This window comes from Epinephelus fuscoguttatus, linkage group LG17, assembly GCF_011397635.1.
Source record: "Epinephelus fuscoguttatus linkage group LG17, E.fuscoguttatus.final_Chr_v1".
NCBI classification, from domain to species: domain Eukaryota; kingdom Metazoa; phylum Chordata; class Actinopteri; order Perciformes; family Serranidae; genus Epinephelus; species Epinephelus fuscoguttatus.
In genome coordinates this window covers 37,417,948-37,445,932 of record NC_064768.1, presented here as the reverse complement: position 1 = coordinate 37,445,932, position 27,985 = coordinate 37,417,948, and the positions used below count along the sequence as shown (strand labels likewise).

Genomic DNA, 27,985 nt, shown 5'->3' with positions numbered 1-27,985 from the left:
CCTTGGTTCTTCAGCCTGCCATTAATCAGTTCATTTCATTGTGAACATCTCACAGGTTCATCAGCTGCAAGGTGTTTTTAGGATTACTTTTATTCTCTCACCTACCTGTTTATTTCTCTCATCAGGTAAGGGAAATATGACATCTATATGATATATTTCAGCTGATGGTTGAAAAAAAACATGAAGCTAGCATACAGTGACAAAATGTAGCCTGCTGTTTTAATATGTTGAAGGCTCAGATGCTGTGATAAAGTTCTGATCTCATTCTGAATTACTGAGTTATTTTTACGCTGTCATCGTCTAGTTTTATTGCAAAGAGGCAACTAAAGTGTGGGATTATACTTTTTAATCGAAGAAACTGGTAGAAGGTAACTTACACTTACAGTTTACACCCACATCTGTGAAAACATGGATGCGTCACACATCCCTCCGACAGCGCAGAAGATCTACGCAGTCAGCACAGTTTCAAGGTGTACACCCAAGATTAGTGTCACCAATTAATGTCTCCCCTTCTGTTCCTGAGATATGACATTGAATAATGGCCAGAAAAGGTAGCCTGAGTGTCAGACTGAAGCTCCCAGAACCTTCAGTCTGACATGGCTTCCATTGAAGGCGATTTACAAGGGGGAGGGAATTTGATTTTCTCCCTAACCAATCAGTAGAGATCAACGACTCACCCAGAATCTGACGTCATTAGTATCCATGCATCGGGGGTGCTGAAAACAAGCGAGCATTGCCCATTTAAAATGTCTCCGTCGTCGTGCACGCCCAGCTGCATCGGCGTTAAATCCAGTTTAGCAGCTTCCTTAATTTGGTCCTCCGTTAACGTGAGTAGTGGCGAAATACCTCGATAGCATTGTTAATGTGGTCTGTAGGATCTGTAGCGGTCGCCATTGTTGCTATCCTCACCAGTTACCCACCAGCGTACAGCTTGACATCAGCGTGGCACTGATTGGCTAATCGCTAGACCCCCAGCGTTCATTGGTCCGTCCATCGTTTGGACGAGATAAATCGCAAATTCATTGAAGTATGCCAGACCAGAGACGCAAGCCTACTCAGTTGAGTGGGCGGGGTCTATGGTCTGGAACCAGGCTACAGAAAAGGGTTTTAAGCAGAATATTATGATGTCACAGTGAAGCTGACCTTTTGGATATAAAATGTTATCACGTGATCATTTTATCCTATTAGACATTTCTGTAAAATTTCATAATAATTAGCAAATGAATTCTTGAGTATGGCCAAAAACATGTTTCATGAGGTCACAGTGACCTTGACCTTCAATCTTTCACCACCAAATTCTGAGCAGTTTATTTTTGAGTCCAAGTGGATGTTTTTGTCAAGTTTAAAAAAATTCCCTCAAGGTGTTCTTGAGATATTATGATCACAAGCATGAGACAGATGTGAGGCCAACTCACCTTGACCTTTGGCCACCAAATTCTAATCAGTTCATCGTTTAATCCAAGTGGACATTTGTGCTTAATCTGAAAAAATTCTCTCGGTGTTCTTGAGATATTGCGTTAATGAAAATGAGATGCATGCAAGGTCACAGTGACCCTGACCTTTGACCTATGAACACCAAATTTTAATCAGCTCATCACTGGCATCAATTCCACCAAACACTTTCAGTATGGTACCTTTGGCTACCCAACAGTTACCCTTCGGACATGGTACCTTTTAGCATTTCCACCGCAAACAATATAGTTAAATGTGGGCGGGATTGTGGTCATTCAGTGCACCATCCAGCAATGACACCACTTATCACCCACCTACAATGCAGTCTTGGGATCCCTCCCCTGATGACTTAACACCCATACGTACCTGGACCCATATAACTCTAATGACACACATAATGACCAGGTGGGTCAACGACTCTGTAAGGGTTCACACCCACACAGGGTTTAAAGCCTGCGACTCCGCAGCTCTCCATTAGAACTGAAGAGGTCTATTGGATGAGAGGTGAAACATCAAGCAAGTCCAGTTGCCTACAACATAGCACTTGTGATTACCATGACCTGGATGACTGAGAATCTTCACCAACATCCTCACAGCTCCACATTTTAGTGCCAAATCTGTGTACCAGGGGTGAACAAAAATGGGGACTATCTACAACTTCTCACAGTGGAAATGGAAAAATGCATACTGAACTGAACTGAACAGGACTGCTTGGTGGAAACAAGTCTATAGAATCCAAGTGACATTTTCCTAAATTTGAGAAATTCCCTTGAGGTGTTTTTGAGATATTGTGGTCACAAGAATGAGACAGATGAGGTCACAGTCACCTTGACCTTTGGGAATTTGTGCCAAATTTGAGGAAATTCCTTTGAGGTGTTCTTCAGATATCGCATTCCATGAAAACATGTTAAAGTTTAACGTAAGTATTTGTGTATAGCAGTAACTATTAAGATGCTTGTGTCTAAAGAGCTGAACACAAAAACAAAGTGGTTGTGGTTGAACTAGATTAGATGCAGCCTCTCAACACACGCAGCACTCCTCAAACAGTCATCTCATTGCAACTCAAGTCTGGTTTGTGCAGAGACACACCCGCTTTAACCGGTGAGACGAGCACAGACAAAAGGAATTAAAAAAAACAGACGTCACTTATGCAACGTGATGAAGAGTATGACAAGCTGATTATGAAGATTTCTGGGATTATCGTACTTCAGGCTGCCACACTCAACCTAACTTTATGTTTTTTACTGAAATATTCTATTTCATTTACTAAACTAATAACTACAAAGGAAAACAATATGCAACTTAGAGCTCAAAGAGGTAGAAGTATTAGACTAGTAGGTATGTCATTATGTTTGTAACTGATTGTGAAATTGATAATTCAGGCGAGGTGTGGGAGGTTTATTTATAGAGCACATTTCATACACAGAGGAGAGATAAAGTGTTTTACATAATAAACGTTTAAACAGATACAGATAAGAAGTGTGGGCAGACTGGACGACAATGGACAACTTAATAAAAGAGACAAAACAACAATACAAGTGTTGTTACAACCTTAGTCATGTAAAACATAGAAGAAGCCTGTATCATTATGAAGCAATGCCAAGTCTTTCTGACACACCCCGTTGGTACTGATGCCAAACTGTCAACACTTCCTCCTTGACTCTTCAGCCTGCCATTAATCAGCTCATTTCATTGTGAACATTTCACAGGTTCATCAGCTGCAAGGTGTTTTTCTAAATTATTTTTCTTGTCTCACCTGCCTGTTTTTTTTCCTCAGTTATCAGGTAAGAGAAAAATGAAATCTATTTCACATTTCAAGAATTATTAATTAATTAATCATTAATTTAAAAAAAAAATGAAGCTAGCATACGGTGACAAAATGTAGCCTGTTGTTTTAATATGTTGAAGACTCAAAGGCTGTGATGAAGTTCTATTTATTTCTGCGCTGTTGTCTGGCAGAACAAGAATACTTTGTTAATGTGGTGTCGTTTTATGGCAAAGAGGCAACTTAAGTGTGGGATTTTACTTTTAATAGAAGCAAATGATAGAAGATAAAACACTTCATTGAAAATTGAATTTCTAGGCTCATTTATTAACTGAGTAAAGCTAAATATTGTGGCTGGCGCCCACGATTAAATATTCTCCCTTCGGTCACACACCGTTCCACATGTAACCTGTTGAACCAGTTAAGCTGTCTGTGAGTTTTTGCCTATAGTAGAGCATATAAATGTGTATGTAAAGTTTATTGCATGACATTTCCTTTGTCTTCTTTTTTACTCTTTGTTCATTCGTGTGTCAGTTTACACCCTCATGGAGACTTCTGTGTTCAAACTGTGTACATATAAACAACACGTTTTGTGAATGTGTCACAAAACAGTAACAGCATCGAACACAGCAGTTAATTTGCTGCTTTAAGTCATTTATAGAATATTTTTTATTGATTTTATTGTTATATTTTCATCTTTATTGTTGAACTGCTCTACAGGAGTCATGTCACTTCAGTAGAGTCAAACACAAGTCTCTCAAGCAGGATGTTATTCACAATCCAACGCTGTGTGGAAAAAAAGAGAAGTTGCTGGTTATAGATAGGAAAATACTTTGAGCTGCACGTGGGTTTTAATTCTTGTTTGATGTCTTATGTTATTTGGCTTTATATCAGGATTCCTGGGAATAACAGGTGTGGCTGCTCAAGTGACAGTGTCATGATGGATCCATATCTGTAAATGTCAGATGTGTTTCTATTCCAAATATCAGAGGACATACACAGCAGCCAGTCTCTTCCTCTGGCACAACGCTGTTCTCTAATGACATGTTTTTCACATTCATGAAGCGACTCACCTGTGTGCCTCACGTTTTGTGTCCGCAGCTCGGCTCTGATCTTCCTCCAGGAGTGTAATGCTGCCGAGATGCTTCAATTGTTGAGGAAAAAAAAATTTATCCTCTACCTACTGTGCATCGTTGGCATTGGGCTGTTCGCCAGATCTACATGGAAGCTGTCTCCATTTTCCTTTCACGGCTCAGGTCCTTGTGCTTGTTCCACATGTTTAGCCGAGGGGGATCTGAAGTTCAGGGAGCGTATGACTGCATGTCCTCAGCCCTTTCTGACATATAACTTAACAGTCACAGAGGAAACTTTCAACTGGTGGAAGGTAAATGTCAACTTTTTTTTTCAGATACAAATGTTCTGCTTCTGTTTCACTGTTAATCATTTCAGACACTCTGATTGGTCCTGCAGCAAAATCAGGAACTGCATTATGGGGTGCCGTTTGTAAAGTGTCTCATGCTGAAAATAACATCAACATTTTGCCACATTTAGCTTCAAACAATGTTTAAAAAAGTATTGTGATTTTTTTTAACGTCAGCTTTTACCACATTTACAGCAATATTTGTTAACTTAGAAATATATTAAATAGTTAAATCTAAATATTAAATGTGGCACCTAAATGTTAAATGTTAAATCTAAATATTAAATCTAAATCTAAATCTAAATGTTAAATCTAAATATTAAATCTAAATCTAAATGCTAAATCTAAATCTAAATCTAAATGTTAAATCTAAATATTAAATCTAAATCTAAATGCTAAATCTAAATCTAAATATTAAATCTAAATCTAAATCTAAATGTTAAATCTAAATGTTTTGGGTGAAACTAAATATTTAGCTAATATGCAAATTCACACTGCCGGTCACCGGAAGTACCAAAATAAAAGCTTGAGATGGTCAGACTGTTTATAGAATCAAATAACGAATTAAAACCAACTTATCGGGGGAAATGGACACTTGAACATACATTAGCGTGATAATAACTACCTAAAATAACAAGAAACGTGTTTGGAGAAATTTTATTTGATGTGTACTTTGAGTTGTTAGTGTCCCTTCTGAGGGAATCACCTTGTTGTTTACAAATACTTCCGGGTAGAAAACCAGCGGAGTTTAGCAACATATATATATGCACATCTCACGTTTTTCACGTCACTGTATCACCGTTTAGACTAATCTGGTGTTTGTAAAGCCTATAAACACTATGACTGAACAAACATTACTATCACGGTCTGAAACTAATAACATGGTTATCGTAGATTAGCGGGGCTAACTGTTAGCTGTTAGCCCGTTAGCGGTCTGTAATGACTCACTAACTCTAACGGTCCGTTAAGAAAATATTTTTCCAGCGGATGTCTTAGTTACAACATGATTGAGCTAACTGGAGTAGTTTAATGTCGATCCGACAATGGGAGACATTTAACTGATGACGTCCTGATTGCTTTGCTGCTGCTGCGGACACTGGTGCTTTCTAGAAATCCTGATTTCCCAAAACTTAATAAATACCACACATCGCAACACAAAACTGCTTTGCTAGCTCAATCATGTTGTAACTAAGACATCCGCTGGAAAAAAATATTTTTTTCACGGACCGTTTAAGAGTTAATGAGTCATTACAGACACTGCAAATGGGGCTAAGAACTGACGGTTGTTAGCTTAGCTTAGGTTGTTAATCCCTCCGAAGGGACACTAACAACTCAAAGTACACGTCAAATAAAATTTCTCCAAACACGTTTCTTGTTATTTTAGGTAGTTATTATCACGCTAATGTATGTTCAAGTGTCCATTTCCCCCGATAAGTTGGTTTTAATTCGTTATTTGATTCTATAAATAGTCTGACCATCTCGAGCTTTTATTTTGGTACTTCCGGTGACCGGCAGTGTGAATTTGCATATTAGCTAAATATTTAGTTTCACCGAAAACATTTAGATTTAACATTTAGATTTAGATTTAGATTTAATATTTAGATTTAACATTTATATTTATATTTATATTTAGCATTTAGATTTAACATTTAGATTTAGATTTAGATTTAATATTTAGATTTAGATTTAGCATTTAGATTTAGATTTAATATTTAGATTTAGATTTAGATTTAGCATTTAGATTTAGATTTAGATTTAATATTTAGATTTAGATTTAGCATTTAGATTTAGATTTAATATTTAGATTTAACATTTAGATTTAGATTTAGATTTAGCATTTAGATTTAGATTTAATATTTAGATTTAACATTTAACATTTAGGTGCCACATTTAATATTTAGATTTAACTATTTAATATATTTCTAAGTTAACAAATATTGCTGTAAATGTGGTAAAAGGTGACGTTAAAAAAATCACAATACTTTTTTAAACATTGTTTGAAGCTAAATGTGGCAAAATGTTGATGTTATTTTCATCGTGAGACACTTTACAAACGGCACCCCATACTGCATTAACACTGAAAACAGCAATAATCAAACAATAAATATATATTTTTTTTTAAGAAAAATGTATCAGAAAAAACTGTGAAAGCAGTGGAACAGCGTGAAAAGGGTTGCTCCTAACCCCCTACCCTAACCTAACCCTAACACACCCACTGTCGGTCTGTCTATATTTATATGCAGATATGTTTATGGAGGGTGCAGCCACCAAATATACAAAAACTGTCATTTTATTCAATAACTACCATTCTCCAGTGTTAAAGGAGAACATTTCCATGGCCAGAAAGTTCAATCAGTATTCATGAACATGAGCTACTTGCTCTCAAAGCCAAAAACAAGAGAAGTAAGTCTCGAACTTGTGATGTCATCAAGTATAAAGTCTCCATGGACAATGAATGAGAGAGTCATTTTGTGACCCACAGAATGTTCTCAGTGCTGAAACAGAAAATGTTCTCATATATTCAGAGCATTCCCCTGGGTGCTCTCAGTTTCATCTAGAACATCTTTCACCATTCATTGTCTATGGAGCAGGTCCACACTTTATACCCTATGACATCACAAATTTGAGTTTCAGCACTCTAGTTTTTGGATTTGGGAGAGAGTTGTTCATGTTAAGTAATATTTTTGGATTGTCTTAGACCATAGGAATAACATGTATGAGTTTCTAAAGTGGCCATAGTTCCCCTTTAATACCTGAAATCAACTGGACAGGACTCAAGTTGTTGAAGTTACAGTAGTGGCTGGACTGGAAGTCTAAGTGGCACAATGATGCAGTTGCCTTGCAACCAAAAGATGCCTTGAAACCATCTGTTCAATCCATGTTGGCCCCTTCTATTCTTAAGAATAGGTAATCGGGAGTAATTACAGGCTTAGTCTACTGCAAGACTTGTACCCTATGAGATCTGGCCGTCAAGGCCTTGAAGAGTCACCTGAGATCCAGTGTCTTGAAATAAACACCACTTTATGGACATATTACTACAGACTTGTTCTGAGTCTGAACGACTTTGTACAGTTTCCACAAGGAATCTGCTTTTTGAAGATAATCATCTTACAGTATGGTCCGTGCTTAGCCAAACATGCCGTTGCTTTCAGTACGTGCAAATGAAAATGTTTAAAGTGGAAGGCAAAAAAAATAAAAATTTGGACCATCATAGATGTACAAGTTTTGACACGTGAATTTTAAAAATGGGCGTAGTTAGCCTTTTAAAGCCAGTGGCTACCAGGCATTAACCAAAAGGAGAATTAATAATAGTAGAAAAAAAGAAGAAGATGAGACGGCGACTAATGCATATGGTGACGTTGTAATGTTACAACATTCAACACTTTTCATTAACAAAGCTCTAAACCTGAAGTAGCTGGCTAATCTATGTAGTGTAAAAGTTTGTGCTTAGTAAATCAAGTAATAAAGTTAAGATATCTAAGTGATTGGGAAACAAAAAAGAGCCATATAATCATGTACAAGGCATTATAAAAGCTTTGAATCTGTATTAGATACTGTCGAGGTCATTTACTCCTTTGAATCTGTTGTCAAGGTCATTTACTGAAAGAACACACCATGTGCATGAAACTAGAAACACTGTGGGCCGTGTAGAAGTCCCTGGAATTCACATCTTGCATGAAACTAGACGCATTGTGGACTGTATAGAGAGTCCCCAGAATGCACATATTTTTAAAAAATAGAGCGAGAATGGAACCGAACCTAAGGGAAGGAATTTTGGGAAATTCCAGGCTACATCACACCATTAAAAACGGGCCCAATCAGAATTGGACACAAAGAAGTTCTCCACCAATAGAATTGGGTTCGAGTAGGAAGGATTAGCAAAAAAGGTGGAGACTCGTCTGGATCTCCACCAGCATATAAGCTAGGGTTCTGAACGCAGTTTTTTAGCCACACTCCGGAGTCTGGCTCACTAAGTTGTATGTGTTAAAGCCTGTCGACACATTAAACTTGATTGCATCGGACCTTGCCTGTTTCCAGTGCTTCTTTAAGTATTTGCGAGCAGAGCCTAAGATATCAAATCGACATTTGAAGACAACTAACAAGAGACAAGAAGTTCAAGGTCGGGAGCCTACAGGCCCACTTCCAGGCACCCGATTCTTTGACACTTCATCTACTGGACCGGCTCTATAGCTGATCATCCCGACAATTTTTCCGCGACAATTGAACAATTTTGGCTTCATGTGCCACTGAGAAACTTTCATAAAAATTAACATGGGCCCCGCCTCCAACGCTGTATCCAGTTCTCTTTATACATGCATTGTTTGAACCCGCTGTACACTATCTGCTCAGCACCAAGCAGCAGAGAAGTGCTGTTGAACTCAGTGGAGTATGTTAGCATCTAATGAGATAGATATTTCTCGGGACATTGGTGGGGACCAAAAATAGAGCTAAAAGAAACTGCATATTGGACTTACATTCATCAGGTGGACACAAACACACCTCAACATGAATGCTAATATTGCTTCTGGATGTAACACTGTCCTAACAAGTTCACCATGTCAACTTAAAAGGTGACAATATGTTAATTAAAAAAAAAACATCATTAAGATTTCAATCCTGGTTTGACTATACTGTGGTTACTGGTATTAACAGCAAGGTAGCCTAATATACACTGTCTAACTTGACAGCACATTGCAGTTTCTCCTCCTTGCTTAATTACTTCCTGTAATATTTAAAACTGTCACTGTTAAAAAAATGCCAAAGTCATTGCATTTCCTGTGAGTGCTTCACAATAAGAGCAGCCCATTATTTGCCTGTTCAGGTTTGGTATGTGATTAAATTGTAAAGTGGTGCTGGAATAACATTCTTTTCCTGTTCTTTGTGTCAGCGCATGCAGTCAAGAAGACCCAACTTCACTCTCTTCAAATCAGCACTGGAAGACGTATTTCAGGTGGTCCCACACATTCCAAATGTTACGGTACTAGAACCCAAGCCTGACCGCTGCAGGAGTTGTGCTGTGGTGGGGAATTCTGGGAATTTGCTGGGATCACACTATGGACCTCTCATAGATTTTCATGATATTGTCATAAGGTTAGTCATTACTGCTGTCTTTAGAAAACGAGTTTTAACAATGATGTTGACACAAAGACAAACTGAATATTTTTCACTTGCAGTTTAACAACAGGATTATGTCAGAGTCTAGTAAATGGGTGCACTGTGTATGAAATGCTGGAGGGCTTTTAATTTGAAATGATGACTTTTAATTTGAAACAAGACGCGGCAGCATTCACCTTACATTTCAGTCACTGTACAGTTTGCATACAGTCTCTTTCAAAATAAATGCACTGCATCGAGACAACATTTGGTTTGGTTTAAGAAAAAAGAATAGGGATTGGCTTTACAGTCTTACGGCAAGGTAAAAGTCGGTGTTTGTTGGACCCATCCACCAACCCTTCCACCTGCCCCACTTGGACATCTGTGGCCTTAACTTAAGTTGTTGTCCCATATCGTCTCCCCCCGTAACATAATGTCAACATTAATCACCACACCATTTATTGTTCTTTAACTACATGATATTAAATATTCCCCTGTGTCTTTCAGGATAAACCGCGGCCCTACCAAAGGCTATGAAGCAGATGTTGGGACTAGAACAACTCATCGTGTGATGTATCCGGAGAGTGCTATTCCTTTGGACAACAACACTCATTTTATGATGTTTCCATTCAAGAGAAGTGATTTCCAGTGGCTCATCAACAGATTAATGCCAGGGTGGGTGTGTAAAAAAAAAGCTGCTATACCTATGGCAAGCAATTTTAGCATTAAATCCAACCACACCTCTATCTGTAATTACATTTTAGATATCCACAATAGCATTTCTCCTTGCTAATTATAGATATCAACAATTTGCTTGTAGAAATTATAAAAACTTTGATTGTACCAGTCAAAAGTAAATTAAATATCTTTAGATCCTTAAAATGTATAAGCGGCCATTATAACATTAAATAGCTAGACTGGATATGTATTGCAGATATCTGTAATTAAATTCTTTCTAGTCAAAATGAACAGTTCAGATATTCATAATGAAAGTCTTCCGAGGACAAATTATGTCAATTTTGCCATTTATATGTATTGGGCTTTCAATTTTACAAATCCACAATGTCATTTTTGGTGTCAAGAATAAACATCCTGGATATCAGCAATATAATTCTTTTAGATATCTATAATTCAGTTGTTTAAAATATCCAAAATGAAAAAAGAAAGATTCCAGATATCCATAATGTCATTTTGAATATCATAAGCACATTGTAACCATTATGGATATCTACAATTAGCATTACAACAAGGAAAAATGCAAATTTCAGATAGCCATAATTAGAATTATGGCTATTAACAACTGGATTATAGATATCTAATTCTATTGCAGCACTCTGGATATCTAAAATGACACTGTGGACATCTAAAATTGAGAACTCTGTCCAAGTACTTAATGCCCGCTGGACCACTGGAACTATTCTGCGATGGGATTTAATGATGTAGCCTCCTTGAAATTCAGCCATTTAAGGATCCTTCCTTGACTTTGTGAAACACCATCTGTCTCAGCACCACACTCTTACAGGATCTCTTACAAGTGATGTGATTTTGTGCACAGTTAATATCAGATATCAATCTAGCAGATAAATAAGGTGAGCAGCAAAATAAGGTGTAAACATTCAATTTGTACTCTCTATAGCTGTATTATTTTGAGTCTGCTTTGATCCATTCACAAAGAGACTCGATGTGTATATCGTTTCATACCATTGGTGCAGCTTGTAAATTGTCATCATTTGTTACATCTTTGGCATCATCAGGGGAAAATACTGTGCGTCTCCTGACATTAGTGGTTACTTTCCTCCATTCTTTTGCTGCAAAGGCGTCCAGGGGCAAGATCTTTGTTCATTCAACGCATTTGCTATTGTCCCCAGGGATGATGTGACACCGTTAGCCTTGACTCTCACTTTTTAGCCTGTGCAAAATTTACGTGACACAACAGAAAAACATCAGCCACTGCAATTAGTTTATGTCGTTTTATATATCGATAGCAGTCAAGAAGCTGAATATTGGCTGATACTGTTATTATTACTAAATGATACTTGGTAATCAGTTGATTTTCCACTAAATGATGTAATTACTGTTACCTTCAACAGGGAAAATGGGAAGAGAAAGGCAATAGCTAACAAGGATTTGGTGAGTATGTTAAATGATTTTGAAAGGATCTGACAAATCTGATAAGTCATCCAGTAATACAGGAGTCAGTATAAAGGTTAAGTCTGATTCATAACAGGTGACGATCCTCAATCCAGCTTTCATGAAATATGTTCATGAAACCTGGTTGTTGAAGAAGGGAGCCTATCCATCCACTGGCTTCCTGACTGTGGCTCTCAGCCTGAAGATTTGTGATGAGGTGAGTACACAATATACCAACAACTCCACGTTGTTTACTGATTGACAGCTGGTGGCAGCAACGCACTGAGAAATAATGATGCGCCAGTGATGGCAAAGAAGAAGACGACTGCTAGGCAATAACTAAACATTAATGCAAGTTTTGAAATGTTCAAAAAATCATCAAATTAATACAAATATATTATGAGAAAAGAAATGTGTTTGTATTAGGAATAGCTCAACATTTCAGAAGCCTGCTAGCTTAGCATGTTAGCTTAGATTCGCAAGAAAGAAGTCGACGATAAATTGTCCAAAATGCAAAGTATGCGTTTGAGGTTGAGAACAACAGAATATTCAAAAGGCACATTGGTGACATTGTGAAGTGAAGCACCAAAACTAACCCTTAGACCAAAGATTTGCAACGAGACCAAACAAGTTTAGAACGTTGCAGAGAAAGTTGCAATGGTGTGATCTGGCCGGTCTGAGCTCGACTCAAGCCTGTTTTTTGGACGTCACCTTTTTCAACAGCCAATCAGCTTGTTGTGAAGTCTGCTGGTCAAGTGAAAATGACCGCAGGTGGCATATTTGCTTGTTGCTGCAGCAGGTGCTCTGCCCCCGCCAAGCACTCTGTTTCCATCCACACGCACCATCCTGTGCCGGTGTCAGATGGTGGGTCGCTGCTGCTGCTGTCTCAGTGACCGTTTAATGGTGTTCATTATGTCTTCAGTTTCTGATAATGACTTAGCTGTTCTTTTTTCTCAGACATGTATTAGGATGTTACATACCTTGACATGTTAGGGCGGAAACTTCCGCCTTCCTCAGAAGTGTCACTTGGTGGCGGTTGTGACACGTCTTTATCAGCTGATCTGTCAGTCAGACAATCAGATAAAGACGCGTCACAACCACCACCAAGTGACAAGGTATGTAACAACTAAAGTCATTAGTCTCATTGACTGATGAATTGGTGCTGGTTATTTATATTATTGTGGCATATTGATTTTGAATATTGATTATGAATACAGTCCATCTGATGCTGGTTTTGTTTCGTAGCCAGTGTCTCACTATCACTATCCTTATTCATATTTTAAGAAGCTACAAGCTATAGTCTGAAAAGCTGCACATCAGAACGGAAATACAGAGAGTTGTTGCATAGCGATGATACACCATCTCATCGGATGGATTGCATTGGTGTGAACTGTTTTGTTTTGTTTTTTTTCCTTAAGATTCTTTTTGGGCATTTTTGCCTTTATAGATAGGACAGTTAAGTGTGAAGGGGGAGAGAGAGAGAGAGGAGTAATGACATACAGCAAAGGGCCACAGGCTGGAGTCGAACCCGGGCTGCTGCGGCAACAGCCTTGGGGCACCTGCTCCACCACTAAGCCACCAACGCCCCGTGTGAACTGTTTTGTAGAACGCTGCAGAACAGCACAATGCAAGTAGTTTCCTGTTTCAACTCGTCTTTGTCGTGAATCTTTGGTCAGAACCAGGTTTTAAAGTATGCAGAAATTTAAAAAAAAAATAGTACATAACAAAACTGTTTATTGACAACAACCCTATAAATAAAATCCAGCTGAGATTCATGGTAATTGTTTTTTTGCTTTCCCAGGTCAGCGTTTTTGGGTTTGGAGCAGACATGGATGGAAACTGGAACCATTACTTTCAAATTTTCAAAGATAAACATTTCAAAACTGGCGGTCATCCGGGAGATTTTGAATATGGAGTTATTGAGCAATTACATGATTGGAAGGTGATCACTTTTTTTAAAGGATGGGAACGAAGATGAGGCCTTTGGCTGCCAGACCCCAACTGATGATGCACCAGTGGGACCAGTTTGAACAGCACCTCCTTAATGGACATGGAAAGCCTTTTTCAGACAGTGAACACGTGACTTTGGCTTCACTTTGTTGGTACACTGATGTTTTCATGGGTGACTTTAAATGTTCAGGACATTTACAGACAGTACGGTGTACCTGCAGGATAGTTGCCACCTGCTGCCTGTGTGTTTTGGCATTTTGACATTGAAGCCTTAATTTCTCCAGGTTCTCTAATGTCCCTAAATAAATCTTCCCCGTTAAGGTGGAGCTATCAGATCACTGCATACATGGTTTTAGTGTGTGGGCATCCAAGAGGTGGTGTTTTGTATTTTAGATTCCTGTGACAATGTTGACTTCATAATTTGACCTCATACTTTGTTTGGTGGATGTGGGGAGAGTTGGCAATTACTAAGCAATAAATATCACAATTAATATTATTGTAATAATAATTATTTATTTACCCATGCAGTTAGCATGAAAAGAAGTTTATAATTAGGATAGGATATAATTATTGTGTTTGTATTTTTGTTTTTGTATTTTTGTTGTTTACGTCTTTTGCCACTTCTAAACTGAAGCAGTGCCAAAACCAATTGTTTACTATCACAGTAAGACACTGTGTCTCTGTACAGACGTATTTATGTTGTGTGTTGTTGTATGTAAATGTGAATATTTCCCTTTGGGAGACAATAAAGTCCACGATCTCTATCAGTGTATCTTAAAAAGTCCCTCCACGTGTTTTAAGACAGGTAGAAATACAACACGTTCTCATCCCAACTCATCAAGCATTGCCGCTTGGTCTGTGGACTTTTGTGTCTACATATGATGTGCTTGGCATCCTCCTGCGTCTGTTGCTGACATGCAGAATGGCATGTCAATTTACGCCTGTTACATGCATTGTGTCTCAGTTTTTTTCTTGTGTAACAAAAGCACATGGTTAGATTTAGAATAAAACATCATGGTTTGGCTCAACATTCACACTGGAAGCAAACTGCAGGCTCCCCGGGTGAAAGTCCAAGGTTTGTTTGACCCATCCACCTCCTGAGAGAGACACTCCGGCTCCTTATATGTCATTGTTACCAGCAGCATTACAAACCAGATATATCTACACATGAACCTGAAAATTTAGAAATCTGCTAAATTATAGAAAAAGTAAGAGATTAAAGACAATTAAATGATTATCTTCCTTTTGTCAGTGTCACGTATCAACTGTGTTTAAGCTGTAGATGCCATAAAGTAAATTACACCTTTGACACGTCTATGAACACAGGTGATGCTTCAGGCTTTTATCCTGTGACGACATGAGACAAGATTGACACATGCTGACAGTCTCTGTACATTACAGCTACCACCGTCATGCTCACTACACTGCACCTTCTGTTGAATCATAGGGACGTCCAATTAAACCTGCTGACCAACAGAATAATCAGAGCATTAATTATTTCTGGCCATTCTTACCCTTTAATAGAAAGCCTTCCCTATACCTGGGCATGAGTTTGAAACATGAAGGCCAGTGCTTTGGGATCGTGACCCATACCCAACTAAAATCAGGATATTGGAGCCTTTGTACCATCAACATTTGTCCTGTTTTCTCATACAATTCTTTATTTCCCATGTTTAGTGTGTTCGCATGCTAACATCTGGTACATACAGTCCTTAAAGTAAAGCAGAGGCTGATGGGAATGTCAATAGTTATGCAGGTATTTTGTCATAAACCAAAGTACTGGACAAAGTAAGTATGGGTCAAGGTTATTGGGATTCATCTTCTGGGGGCCGTGAACGTCTGTGCCAAATTTTATGGTAATCCATTTGATAGCTGTTGAGATATTTCAGTCTGGAAAGAAGTGGTGGACCAACAGCTTTGGCTAAAAAACAGAGGATGAAAACAGCCACACTGCAGCTATTCAACTATTTGCACCCATTCCTGCTGTAGTATGGTTGGCTGGGCCACCTTAAAGGCCAGTCCACCTTAAGTGAGCGTGATCAGGTTTGAATGGGCACCAGGTGTAGCTTATTCATGCTACTGTAAAGACCTGCTCGTCATTCCTGTGGTGAGTTATGGTGAAGTGGTCATTCAAGCTGCGCTCTTTGTTTCACTCCCTGCGTTTGATGTCTGATGTTAAAGAGATGAACACTTGTTCCTGCCCTAAGTGAGAGCTGATTTAACCCATTTCATGACTGTTAAGGTAAAACACATGACACTCTTTTAATACCCCTGAAACTCTACTTTAATCTACATAAAGGGGTTTTTGGTTAATTGTGTTTCTCCTCTTATATTAACAGTAGAAATGAGGGTTGAGGCCTGTTCAAGCATAGGCCTGGCTCCCTAAGTATCTACTCCTGTTGCACAGTTGACTGTTTGTTGTGTTTGCACCTTGCTCCTTATCTTATGTTTTGTGTGTTTGTGCATGTGTGTGTAACCTCAATCCCCCCTTTTTGGGCTTGGCCTGAGTTGGTCCCCTAAACTTCCTCCTGCTTGATGGACAGCGACCCTCCTGCCTGACTAGTACCTCTTAACTTACACAGCCACCTTTTTGTATGTTTGGGCTTTAGCTCTTCCTCGTACTGCCATACATGTTTTCATGATCGCAAACAATTCTTAGATCTGGTTTTTAGTTTATACTTTTGGTGTACTTCTGATGCCAGTCCCAAGCCCGGATAAATGGTGAGGGCTGCGGCAGGAAGGGCATTTGGCGTAAAACTTGTGCCAAAACATTAGCTATGTTTCCATCCAAAAGTGATTCGAATTATTGGGAAATGCGCATTAAAAGAAATACCAATCCTGTGTGTTTCCATTAAATGTACCGACTTTGATGAAAACTACAAACTCACGTGAGTTTTCCGCAGAACCGGAAACAAAACAAGTCTCGCATTCTTCTTCTTCTACGTTTTCTGGCGGTTGGCAACCAGCTTGTAAATGCATTACCGCCTTCCCGACCCGGAGTGTGGATATCACCATGGAGAGAGGTGCGCTACGTCAGACTTAATTCGAACATAACTGTTTCCATCCCCCGTTTTGCGAATCAGCATTTTTCGAATCAACCAAAACCCGGCTAGAGTGAGCGTATTTTAGTTTGTGCGAATCGGGGGATTTTAATTCGAATTTTGGCGTTTCCATCATAATTTTCCGATGCGACACTTCTAGATGCGCATCTAAACAGGCTGATGGAAACATGGCTAATGATGCGGAAAACAAACATGTTTCAAACCACCTCAGGGTGCTGATGGAAATTGGACGACTGTTGGTCGAGGAGGACATGGAGATGGTTGATGTGACAGTGGAGGAGGCAGGGGATAGGGTGAGATGGAGGCAGATGATCGGCTGTGGTGACCCCTGAAGGGAGCAGCTGATAGAAGAATTCAACACACCTCATTGATTCTTCTTGGAAACCTTGTCTCTGCTGTTCCTTCATGTTTAATCGGTTAAATGACTATATGAAATGGTTCCAGTCCCCACTCTCTGGTCACATTATGACACGTTATTATGGATCCCATTGCATACTGTGATTAGCCAACTCATCACACTGAGGTCAGAAGCAGTTTGGATTGGAACAAAGAGGCCATAGTTAGGGCTAGTACGAGCCAATCTCAGATTCTCTGAGATTTAAGTGGTAAATTTATGAGAAAACTCAAATATACTGCCAGAGTCAGGCAATGTAGAATAGTGACACAGTCCATTGAGAGCGCAAGATGTGGTGGATGAACGGATCGAGCACAGGATGATAGACTAGGGTTAAAGTTCTGTGTGGGTCAGCCATTGGTTTAATACTACTTTTAGACTTATTCAATTTTTTTAGGATTTATAAAGCCACTAAATTCACACTGTATACATACACTTTAGCAGAATAGCTAAATAGAGTGCTGCAGGGATGATTTTCACTTGTAGGCCTATACGGAAGTTAGCATCTCCCTGGTTCCCTCCAAAGAAAAACATTTTGGATCATTGCAGAGAATAATCTCTGTGGCAAACAAGTTTATGAAACTCACACATTTTGTTCAGCAAGATCATCTTCACAAATTAACACCACTTACATCAGTTTTGAAGCCGAAATGCAATAGCCAGAAGTAAAAAGCTAACGTTAAGCTAACAAACTACACCGTGGTCGCATGACTTAGACATCACCACCTTAACAAGACTTGGCGTGATTACCATCTGTAGTCTCATTTAGCCACTTGTTAGCAGCTGCCTTTTTTAGGAAACCAAAAACCGTGGTGACTGTTACTTCCCCACAGGGGGTCGAGGGGAAGGAGGGGAGTAACACGGTGAAATTGAGGGAACTTTCAAAAAAAGACAGGCAAGCAAAACAAATCACCAGTTTAGAGGAAGTTTATTGAAAATGAAAACAGGAAAAAAGGACCAGTGAAAAACGAGCTCCAAAAGGGAACCAGATCGCCTGTAGCAGGGACACACATAAGTCTTAGAGACACGTAACTGTCACGGCAAACTCAGCTGAAAACTGTTGCTATTAGAAAAAGGAGTAAAAAGTAAACACCACACCCAGGCAGAGTGGAAAGGGATTCACCCCGTGCACTGATACGCTGCCTGATGTGGCACTGCCTCTGTGATGAGCCGCCACTGTTTGCATTAAGAATCCACAAGAGGAAACAGGATCTCAGTGGTTTGAATTGGCCATGGTGGCCGCGAAGATTAAAGTCATCTCGCTGGTTTAACCTTCAATGTCAATAAAGAGTGAAGCCAATGTTTGTTCAGACACAGGCCTGCTGATTTACAGCCACTCACAGGAACCTGTTTTAACTCTTATCGTAGGTGTATCCCATAGATCAGAGGCTGGCAGCCTGCGGCTCTGGAGACATATGAGACGCTTTAGTGCGTCTCCAGTGGCTCTCCGTGGCTTTGATGAAATATATCACATGAAAATGAATTTTTTTTTTTTTTTTTTTTAAACACTGTTGTAGGCCCTCCAGAAATTCTAACAAGTTTTAACATTTCGACAACTAAAATGTGCAGCATGGGGCGTCGATGGCTTAGTGGTAGAGCAGGCGCCCCATGTACAAGGCTGTTGCCGCAGCGGCCCGGGTTTGACTCCAGCCTGTGGCCCTTTGCTGCATGTCACTCCCTCTCTCTCCCCCTTTCACACTTGTCTGTCCTATCAGATAAAGTTAAAAATGCCCCCAAAAATATCTTAAATAAAATGTGCATCATACGTCCACAGCCTGGCGCCTTGTCCTCTAAATTTTGCCAAACCTCAACAGCAGTGGCTGGTCTTTATCCTCCACAGCTAGACTAGCAATTGATTTCAAATCCATAAAAGTAAAAGTCTCAGAGGAAAGTTTAAAAGTGTGTGGACAGATTTGTTTGCTTTCACCGCCAACGCTGCAATGTTAACGTACCAAATAACCATAAATAGCACACTGGAGAGGAGCCATCTTGTGGTAAAACATATTTGAATGCTCATTTAGACCTATTATTAATGTTGATAGGCTAATTTAGACGTAATACTCAGTGTTACCATGAGGCTCAAATATGTTCTGCAGCTCCAGGTAGATTTTTTGAAATTATTCTTGGTCAAAAACAGCTCTTGGGATAGTTAAGGTTGCTGATCCATGCCATTGGTGTATGGTAACGTTTTCACTTTTATCTCACTGCACCTCACATGTAGCCCGTCCACATACCAGCATGTATCTCCAGAATAACTTCCCTGATCAGATAAAAGAAGAGGTGAAAAGTTGTGTTCAAATATTTGATAGTATCTATTATGATTGCAGGATGTTTTGGTGAACCCAGTGACATTGTGCTGCCTGAGACACTGCTGAGCAAACAGAAATACAAGTCTGACATCTAGTGGTGAATGTGCAGCATGTACAGCAGTCAGACTGCATGTTGGAAAGCAAGTCTTCAGCTTGCAGCACAGTCAGTATCTTACATGGACAATAAGTAATTTCATGATGCAAAATTTGGATGAATACTTAATATAAATAATTAATATTTAAAAGTCAAGATATGTTGATTTGTTTAGGTCCAAAAAGCTTTTTACTACTTTTCCCCTTGATTTTAACATCAGCACTTTCAGGTTTTTGGTTTGTACTCAATTGCAAAAATGCTAATTTTACCATTCCCAAATATACGCAAGAATGTGCCTACTCCATCAAATATCTTGTGGTGATGCTATAAAACACCACAGCCAGGTGTTACAGTATTTTATGGAAAACATTTTTATGAATTCACTTAAAATTGCCAGTTGGTTATTAGTGCTTTAAAATACTTAAGGATGGAGAAATACCAACACAACACATAGTTCATCTCATCACAGATTATTTACTCCTTCACTTAGAGTTCCTTTTTTTCTTTATAATTTATGTCTATGATTTTGTATAATTGTTTCTTAATTTCCACCATCTTAGATTGTAACTGTGCTTTGGCAACATATGAAAAGTGATGCCAATAAAGCTTATTGTCTTGAACTGAACTGAAATCAAAACAGGATGTTCTTATCTTCCACATTATTTTTTATTAGTTCCAACATTTTTCAAGTTACCTACACGTGTGCAAAACATGACACATCTGCTTTTACAAAATGTGTAATAAAGCAAACATCTGCCCGTGAATCAACGTCCCATTACTGAGTTAGTTACTGAAGCTGAAATGGTTTGTTCTTCACCGCAGCAGCTCATGTGATGTTGTCACCCTGACCAACTCCATATCAAAGTCACTGCAGTAACACACAGATAATGGCAAAATAAACTCCTCTTTTTCTCACTAACCTACCTACTCATACTGATTAATGGGTGAATCCAGAAATTAGACCGCTCCGTCAGGCCCTCGCAGGTCCTCTATTTATAGAACTCTGTTTAAGAGGTCAACGCAGGAACAGGAAATCTGATGGAGCCGAACTGCAGCTCATCCACTGACACAAACCCTGTATGATTATCTTGTACTCCTACGTTGCTCTCTGCTTGTGGTTATAATGCTTTAAATGCATCTTATTTTTGGCGACTTTGTGTCACATCAACAGGAGTGCTGTGTTTACACAAGACACTTTTTATGAAGAACAGAAATACCATACTAGAGGTTACATCACAGCTTTGAGCAGCAGGCATGCCGGCCTAAACATTCAACACACGTTACACAGCAGGCAAACTCAGTCCATACCTGTCACATTTACATTTATTTCTTTATTGTCGTTCATTTATTTGTTCAGGCTGCAGTTAATGACTGTTTTATCATTAATTACATTCCTGAAATCAATCAATCATTTAGCATATGAAGTGTCAAACTAAAATAAGCATTCAAAGCCTAAGATAACATCTTCAAAGCTTCTTCTATCTGAATAACTGTCCATTTTAAAGTCATATACAGTGCAAAAAAAGTGATTTCCCTTTATTGTGTATCAAAGTTTGTCAGTCACCTTACTGAACTGTGATGCATGACCTTGACGTGGACGCCCGTCGTTCAGCTCGCTTTACATCAAAGTGTCACTTCCAGCCAGCTCAAGTAAACAACCTTCTCTCAGCCTCTGCTGCAACTGATTACAGCTGAGTGTAGGATGTTTACATGAACTGAGTCCGAACAAGTAATACAGAGGACAAAGTTATGATTCAAGCGTTCCCTTCTACTTTCAGTAACACAACCTTCCGTGATGATTCTGTCTGGATATTGTAGAAGCAGGTCACATACATGGACGCAGCACATTTACCTTAGTCTTCCATTTCTGTACAGCTGGAGACAGTCGGCAGCAGCAAACATCAGACTGAAAGCTCAGCACATAAACAGCTTCCAGTCGGGGATGTTTACAGCTCCAAACCACCTTGTGCATTTGTTACCTCGGTTGCAGACGATAATGCGCACGCACACACACACAGAGCCGGAGACAAAGTCACAACGTTGACAGGTAATGGAAAATCCAGACACACGGGCACAAACAGGACTCAAGAGTTGAGATCTTTTCCTAGATATCACAATCAAGCATGTTAAAACTGTGTGGGCTTCTACCCGCAGGTGTAGGAAGGAAACAGTGTGGAAAGTGGCCATCTTGTGAGGTTAACACTGTAGATGATGTCCACAGTGAATCCAGATTCCAGTGTGTCTGCTGTTGCATTTTCCTATAAAAAACTGCAGAGGAAGAGAAGTTAGCCTGGCCTCATTTCCATTACACTGAGCATGTCTGAGTGGGTAATCACACTGATGCTGAGGACGGCTTTCAATGACAGCACACGGACACATCCAAGTACAAGCTCACTGCTCAGCATCTACTGAATGCAATGATTTACAGGCACCTGCTGTGTGTTCCTGTACATTTTGAGTCACTAAAAGAAACTTTATCTGGAGTCAGTGCTGCTTTGTAAAGATTAACATGCTAGCTTGCTATGTTATATTAACTTTCAGCATGGGGTAAATGACATCAGCTGTGGCAATATGTTCAGGTACAGTGTTACCAGCCTAACGGTGAAGTTACTGTGATGTCAGTGAAGTTACACAGCTGGGAAACAGTCTCTGTAGCAAGGCCAGCTACTGTGTCCTATCCTGCCTGCAACACTGAAAAAGCTAACTTAAGTAGCACGGTAGCATCAAACAACCAGCGACAACTGCCGGAAGTGACTTAGTATCGCTGGCGAACCGCTTAAAGTAACTTTGTCTTGTCAGCCGGCCTGCCAAAGCAAACAATGTAATGTGGTAACTGTTAGCACTAGCTCCTGTTAGCCAACGACCTAGGCTAGCTAGCTCGCTGACACAGCTAGCTGCTGTTAGCATGTCTGTGACCCTAACCTTCTGCTGTCTGACGTTTCCTTACCGGCGGATAAAACGACCGTTCCCGGTCCACATGAGCTCCACACCCGGTGAGATGATTCAGTGTGAAGTTTGGGCACATTTGCTGATGTTGTGTCCCGTTCTGTGCAGCCTGTTAAGTTTCCTTCCGTTTTCATTCACTTGTCTTTATTTTGACCTTTGGTTACTCGACACCAACATTGACGTCATTGTCATGGCAACAGAATCCCGCCCACCGCGAGCCCGGACGGACAGGGAATAATTGCATTTACATTTTACACCTGACGTTCATTAATATGAGTCTGCAGGTCACTGCATGCAGGAATTTTACACAGACATAAACATGAACTGCTTCTGTCTGAGAGGAATATTCATAATATTCACTGAGTATTAAAGATACCTTCACTTTATTATGGGAAAATCTTATGTTTAGTTTCTGCAAAACCATAAAAAGCCATTTTGTTTATAATACATTTAATAATGATGATGGCATTTTAAAAATTAAAAACTATTAAAGTAAATTCAGCAATCAAAGAAAATGCGTTAGTTCTCTTAATGAAGGACGAACAATATGTGAAACTACTTATTTATTTCATATTAATAAAGGCTATTTAGACACTATCTGTATGTTTTATAGGCTAATATTTTGTGTAGTTCTTATTGTAGTATTTGAATAATAATAACACACTAGTCCATACCCATTGGTAGCTTTGTCACCTTCTACCTATGCCAATCCTCAATGCCTATGTGCAGTTTCACATAGATTGACCACGTCAGTGAGTAGAAAAACGTGGGACAGACAGAATGACTGACTGACAGAATGACACACTGACAGTTTCTGTGATTATGTACAGCATACCATACCATGACTTAGTCATACCAAAAAATTAGAAAAAAAACCAAACATTGGTCCACAGGGGGAGCCACAGCGATCGGTCGCATTTTAGCCATCTTTAAGCATTTTTCTGTTGTTAGAGCGCCACCCAGTTGCCAATTAGAGTTAAATTTCTCCAGTCACCTTGAGGCGTCCTGTTCTACATATCTACCAAGTTTAGTAAAAATCCATATGGCGGTTAGGCCTAGATAAGAAATGAGCTCTCTAGCGCCCCCATTTTGTTTGATGGGCTCAATAATGGAGGGGTCCCCTCAGATTATGTGTGGTCATATGCCTACAAAGTTGCGTGGTGATGGGTGAAACCCTTGAGATGTTATACACCTTTATGTGATGAGCCACGCCCTCCGCAATATTCATTGCCTTATAGAAGCTCAGTTTTAGGAAGTTTTCCAACTTTTGCCAAGAGGGAACTTTAGATATTGGTTCCTAGATTATGTTCACCCAGTTTCATGCAGATCGCTCAAACTTCCTAGGAAGAGATCCATTTGAAGTGTTTTTCAAAAAATTCAAAATGGCGGAAAATCTATATAAGCGGAAGTTATGGGTTCTTGAGGCAAATGTGTTCCTCATGAGGAGAGGCATCTCTGTGCAAAGTTTCATGTCTCTATGACATACAGGGCATGACATATGCCCATTCAAAGCTTGACATTTCAATCAGTTGCTATAGCGCCCCCCTTTGGCCAATTGATGTAATATTGCTTCATTGGCATCCTCCCATGACCCTCTACCACTGTGCCAAATTTCACATGGATTGACCAAGTCAGTGAGGAGAAAAACATGGAACACACACACACACACACACACACACACACACACACACACACACACACACACACACAGTTTTCATCATTATATAGTAAGATAACAACAATAAACTTTATTTATAAAGCACCTTTCAAAACACAGTTACAAAGTGCTGTAGAACTTAACACAATTCAAATGAATAAAACAAATAACATGTCATAAAATATCATCTAGTAAAAGATAAAATAAGGAAGGCCAGAACAAAAATCAAGATAATAAATGGGAAATAGGAAATAGAAATATGACTTAAACGATGCCAGTGACTCAGATGGCCTTATATTCTCGGGCAGGTCATTCCAGAGACTTGGGGCCCTGGTGGCAAAAGCTCTTTCCCCTTTGGTCCATAGTTTGGGCTCTGGGACAAGCAGAGGACCTCTGAAACCACGTAAAGGTTCATATGGAACTAACAGGTCTGAAATGTAATCTGGAGCCAGGCCAAGAAAGAGCCTTAAAAGTAATCAATAAGATTTTAAGATCAATTCTAAAAAAAACAAACAAACAAACAAAAAAAAAAACACGGAGCCAATGTTAAGCAGCTAAAACTGGAGTGATGTGGTTGTACTTCTCGATTTTGGTTAAAAGTCTTGCAGAACTTTATTAATCCCATTATATTAAATTTTTACACTCTGTCATACACACACACGGGCCTGAAATACACACATGCATAAACAGCACCTTTACATGCATTACATGAAGAGATGTCAGGGTAAGGGGGCTGCCCATGGACTCCTTCGGGCAGTTGGAGGTTTAGTGCCTTGCTCAGGGGCACTGGATTTTATATATATGATGGTTCAATGAGACTGCTGTGTTAAATGTTGGCCTGTCTGTCCTGCACTATGAGCTCACCAAGACAAGTTAAAATTAATTCAATGGAAAATGGAAATCAGTAAATGGCAATTTCAATAATGGGAATATCAAATACTTTAGTTACTAAAAATTCAGTGTACCAACTTATTCATCTTAAGGTTATTCATAAGGCCTATGCTACACCTAATAGGTGTCATAAAATGCTTCTAGTTACTTTTTGTCCTATTAATGCTCCAGGGGCATTTTTATATATATTTTGGGACTGTATTCTTTTTGCACTTTTTTAATTTTGTAAATGATTCTTTATCAGTTTTGACTGGGTTGAGCTGCAATCCAAATCCATCTCTCTGTCTACAAAATCACAATTCTTCCATTACTTTTAACCAGTGTAGGCTGTTGTTTGCAGGCTGTGCAGCTGAAAGAAAGACTATTTTATAAATGCTGTACACTTTGAATATCTGTTTGAAGTCATGCTGGATTCTGGCCTTTGATAAAATAGCGAACTTGTAACATACGTACAACAGTAAAGATGAACAGAGCGCTCTCGAAGACAATAAGGGCATGGATGGATATCATAGCTGCCCTTGACAATCGACTGACTAAAACATCAGGGACCAGTTGCTCAAAACACCTTAATTTTTGTCCTTAGGTATGACACTTAAGGCTTAACTTCTCCTTAGCTGAAGGACTTACACAGTTGCACAGAATCCCTTAGAATAAGGGAAAACGTTAACTCATTTTCTGCATTGAAAGAGATTTTACAGCGGTAAAAGTTTCCATGGAGATCGTTTGCTTGGACTCACACTTGTGATGCCTGTTATCGTCTCACAAAGGTAGCTCACAGATAGTGAAAAAATGACAGAAGAAAAGAACCCTTGCAGAGTTGTTGGGGTCACATGTGAGCTCTTAGTTTCAGTTGCCATATGATCTCAAACTACAAAGTAAAATTGATCCCCAGATACCAGAAAATGACTGTAGGAAGAAGCAAGGAAAATGAATTCACTCACATCTATAGTGTAAAATCAGAAGCATATCCATCGGGTTCTTCTGGTTGTAGAACACTCTTCTCGAGGTATGTTAGCTTTTTTATCACCATAAACTCGGTCACGTTACAGTTAAGAAAGAGTCAGATTTACCTTAAGTTTTGTTTTTGCGAAGTTTTTGGTTGCTAAGGTCTTCTGTGCGTTGGTCTCAGTATTCCTTAAGTATAACACCAAGACTAGAAGAATACCATATTTATTTAATTGAATAGTTTAAAGAAACTTTAAGGTGAAGACTTAAAGGGATAGTGCACCCAAAAATGAAAATTCAGCCATTAAGAGTCCTCACATCCCTTGCGGAGATCGGCGGGGGGAGCAGCTAGCACACAAAATTGAATCCACAAAGTATCTCCATACTGCTACTCCATAGCTCTGAGTGCTTCTTCTTCTCTGACAGGCTACAGTGAGGCTAAAAACAGAGTTCATATGATGTTTTTCGAAACAACTTTTTATGTTGCGGCTGCAGCACACTTGGATCACTATGGATGAGCAGTATGGAGATACTCTGTGAATTCAATTTTGTGTTCTTGGACGTTAGTCTGGGGCGCCGTCTGCCATTAGGTGTGCTAGCTCCTCTCCCCTTGGATCTCTGCAAGGGATGTGAGGACTCTAAAACTCCACCAGGGCCTCCGTCGGCATGTGGGTGAGTAGATAATGGCTGAATTTTCATTTTTGGGTGCACTATCCCTTTAAGGGTGTTTTGTGGCACCATTTTGTTTTGGGGAAAACTTAACCAGGACATTTAAGGAGAATCTTAATCTAAGGTGCTCTGTGCAATCGGCCACAGCTGCCTCAACCTTTTTGGTAAAAGTCATGCAGTACGTGTTGCTGGCCTCGGCTCTGCTTTTGTTTCCAGAGTCCGATCAGTGCTTGAGGGAAATGTTCAGTCCAAAACGTTTACGTCGTCTGTCAGTGAGCGGCCCAATCAGTAAAAATTAACATCACTCTGACGTGTCACCTGGTTTATATCTGACAAATACCTTGTAGCTTTGAGCATTGAGCCTTCCAGCTGATGTGCCTCTGCTTACAGCTCGCTCCTTCATGTTGTAAGGTAAAGATTATTATCCATCCATCCATCCATCCATCCCTGTGCTAAGGGATGACAAATGGTGACATATTAATAATTAGTGCATTCATTAGCCTGATTAATGACCTCAGCTACTCACATTTAATACATCAGGGTGGACAGTTTTACCTTTACATGTGTCTTTGCAACATTCTGAGCTTTTCACTGACATCGATGGAGCATGCAGGGGTTGAGTGCCTTGCTCAAGGACATATAGACAAAGAGCAGAGACTGAGAGCTCAAGGGAGAGTTAACCTTCTTACATTATCAGAGAAATAAGCAAAGCATTGCAGCCTTTACATGGACAGTGTTGCAGTTTCTGTAAACTGCCTTGTGCAGTATCCTCCACATGAGGTCACACTGGATCCATCTCCTCTCCATCTCCTCTTTATGCAGCGCAGCCAAGTTAACTGCGAACTCTGGAGACGGACTACAGGACATTTATTCACTCTTTAATATTCAGTGCACACGAATGTGTTGCTAGATTACTCTGAGTGCCCAATTTTTGGGGTCGGAAATGTAAAGCAAGATCAGCAAATGCAAGTTTCTAAAATTCTCTCCCAGTGTATAATAATAACAATATTCATTAGGTTTCAGGAAAGTGGTGTAGCCCTCAGTATGTAACACTGCTGAGGATTTCTTAATAATTCATATAACATATCTCAGTTATTTCTTATGAAAAGACCGGGCGAAGAAAATCCATCTATAACCTAACCAGGAAAATTGATTCCCTTGTCATTCTGTGTGGTCTGAAATTGCCCAGAGCTATTATGAGAGAGAC

At 39.4% G+C, this 27,985-nt stretch overlaps 2 protein-coding genes across 3 annotated transcripts in view; one reads left to right on the top strand and one right to left on the bottom strand.

Annotated features, from left to right (window-relative positions):
- Positions 1 to 27,985, bottom strand: part of fam135b (family with sequence similarity 135 member B) — a 675,785-nt gene that overhangs the window by 172,645 nt on the left and 475,155 nt on the right. The gene's annotated exons all lie outside the window — the stretch shown is intronic.
- LOC125904599 (CMP-N-acetylneuraminate-beta-galactosamide-alpha-2,3-sialyltransferase 1-like) lies at positions 29 to 14,575 on the top strand. Of its 2 annotated transcripts, none has more exons than XM_049602122.1 (7): positions 29 to 125; positions 4,319 to 4,601; positions 9,526 to 9,728; positions 10,239 to 10,406; positions 11,822 to 11,861; positions 11,959 to 12,078; positions 13,663 to 14,575. In XM_049602122.1, exons 2-7 carry the CDS (start codon positions 4,359 to 4,361, stop codon positions 13,837 to 13,839), a joined length of 951 nt encoding a protein of 316 aa, XP_049458079.1. In that variant the 5' UTR covers positions 29 to 125; positions 4,319 to 4,358; the 3' UTR covers positions 13,840 to 14,575. The 2 variants fall into 2 exon arrangements, with proteins under 2 accessions (XP_049458079.1, XP_049458078.1); XM_049602121.1 differs by lacking the exon at positions 29 to 125 and adding an exon at positions 2,954 to 3,236.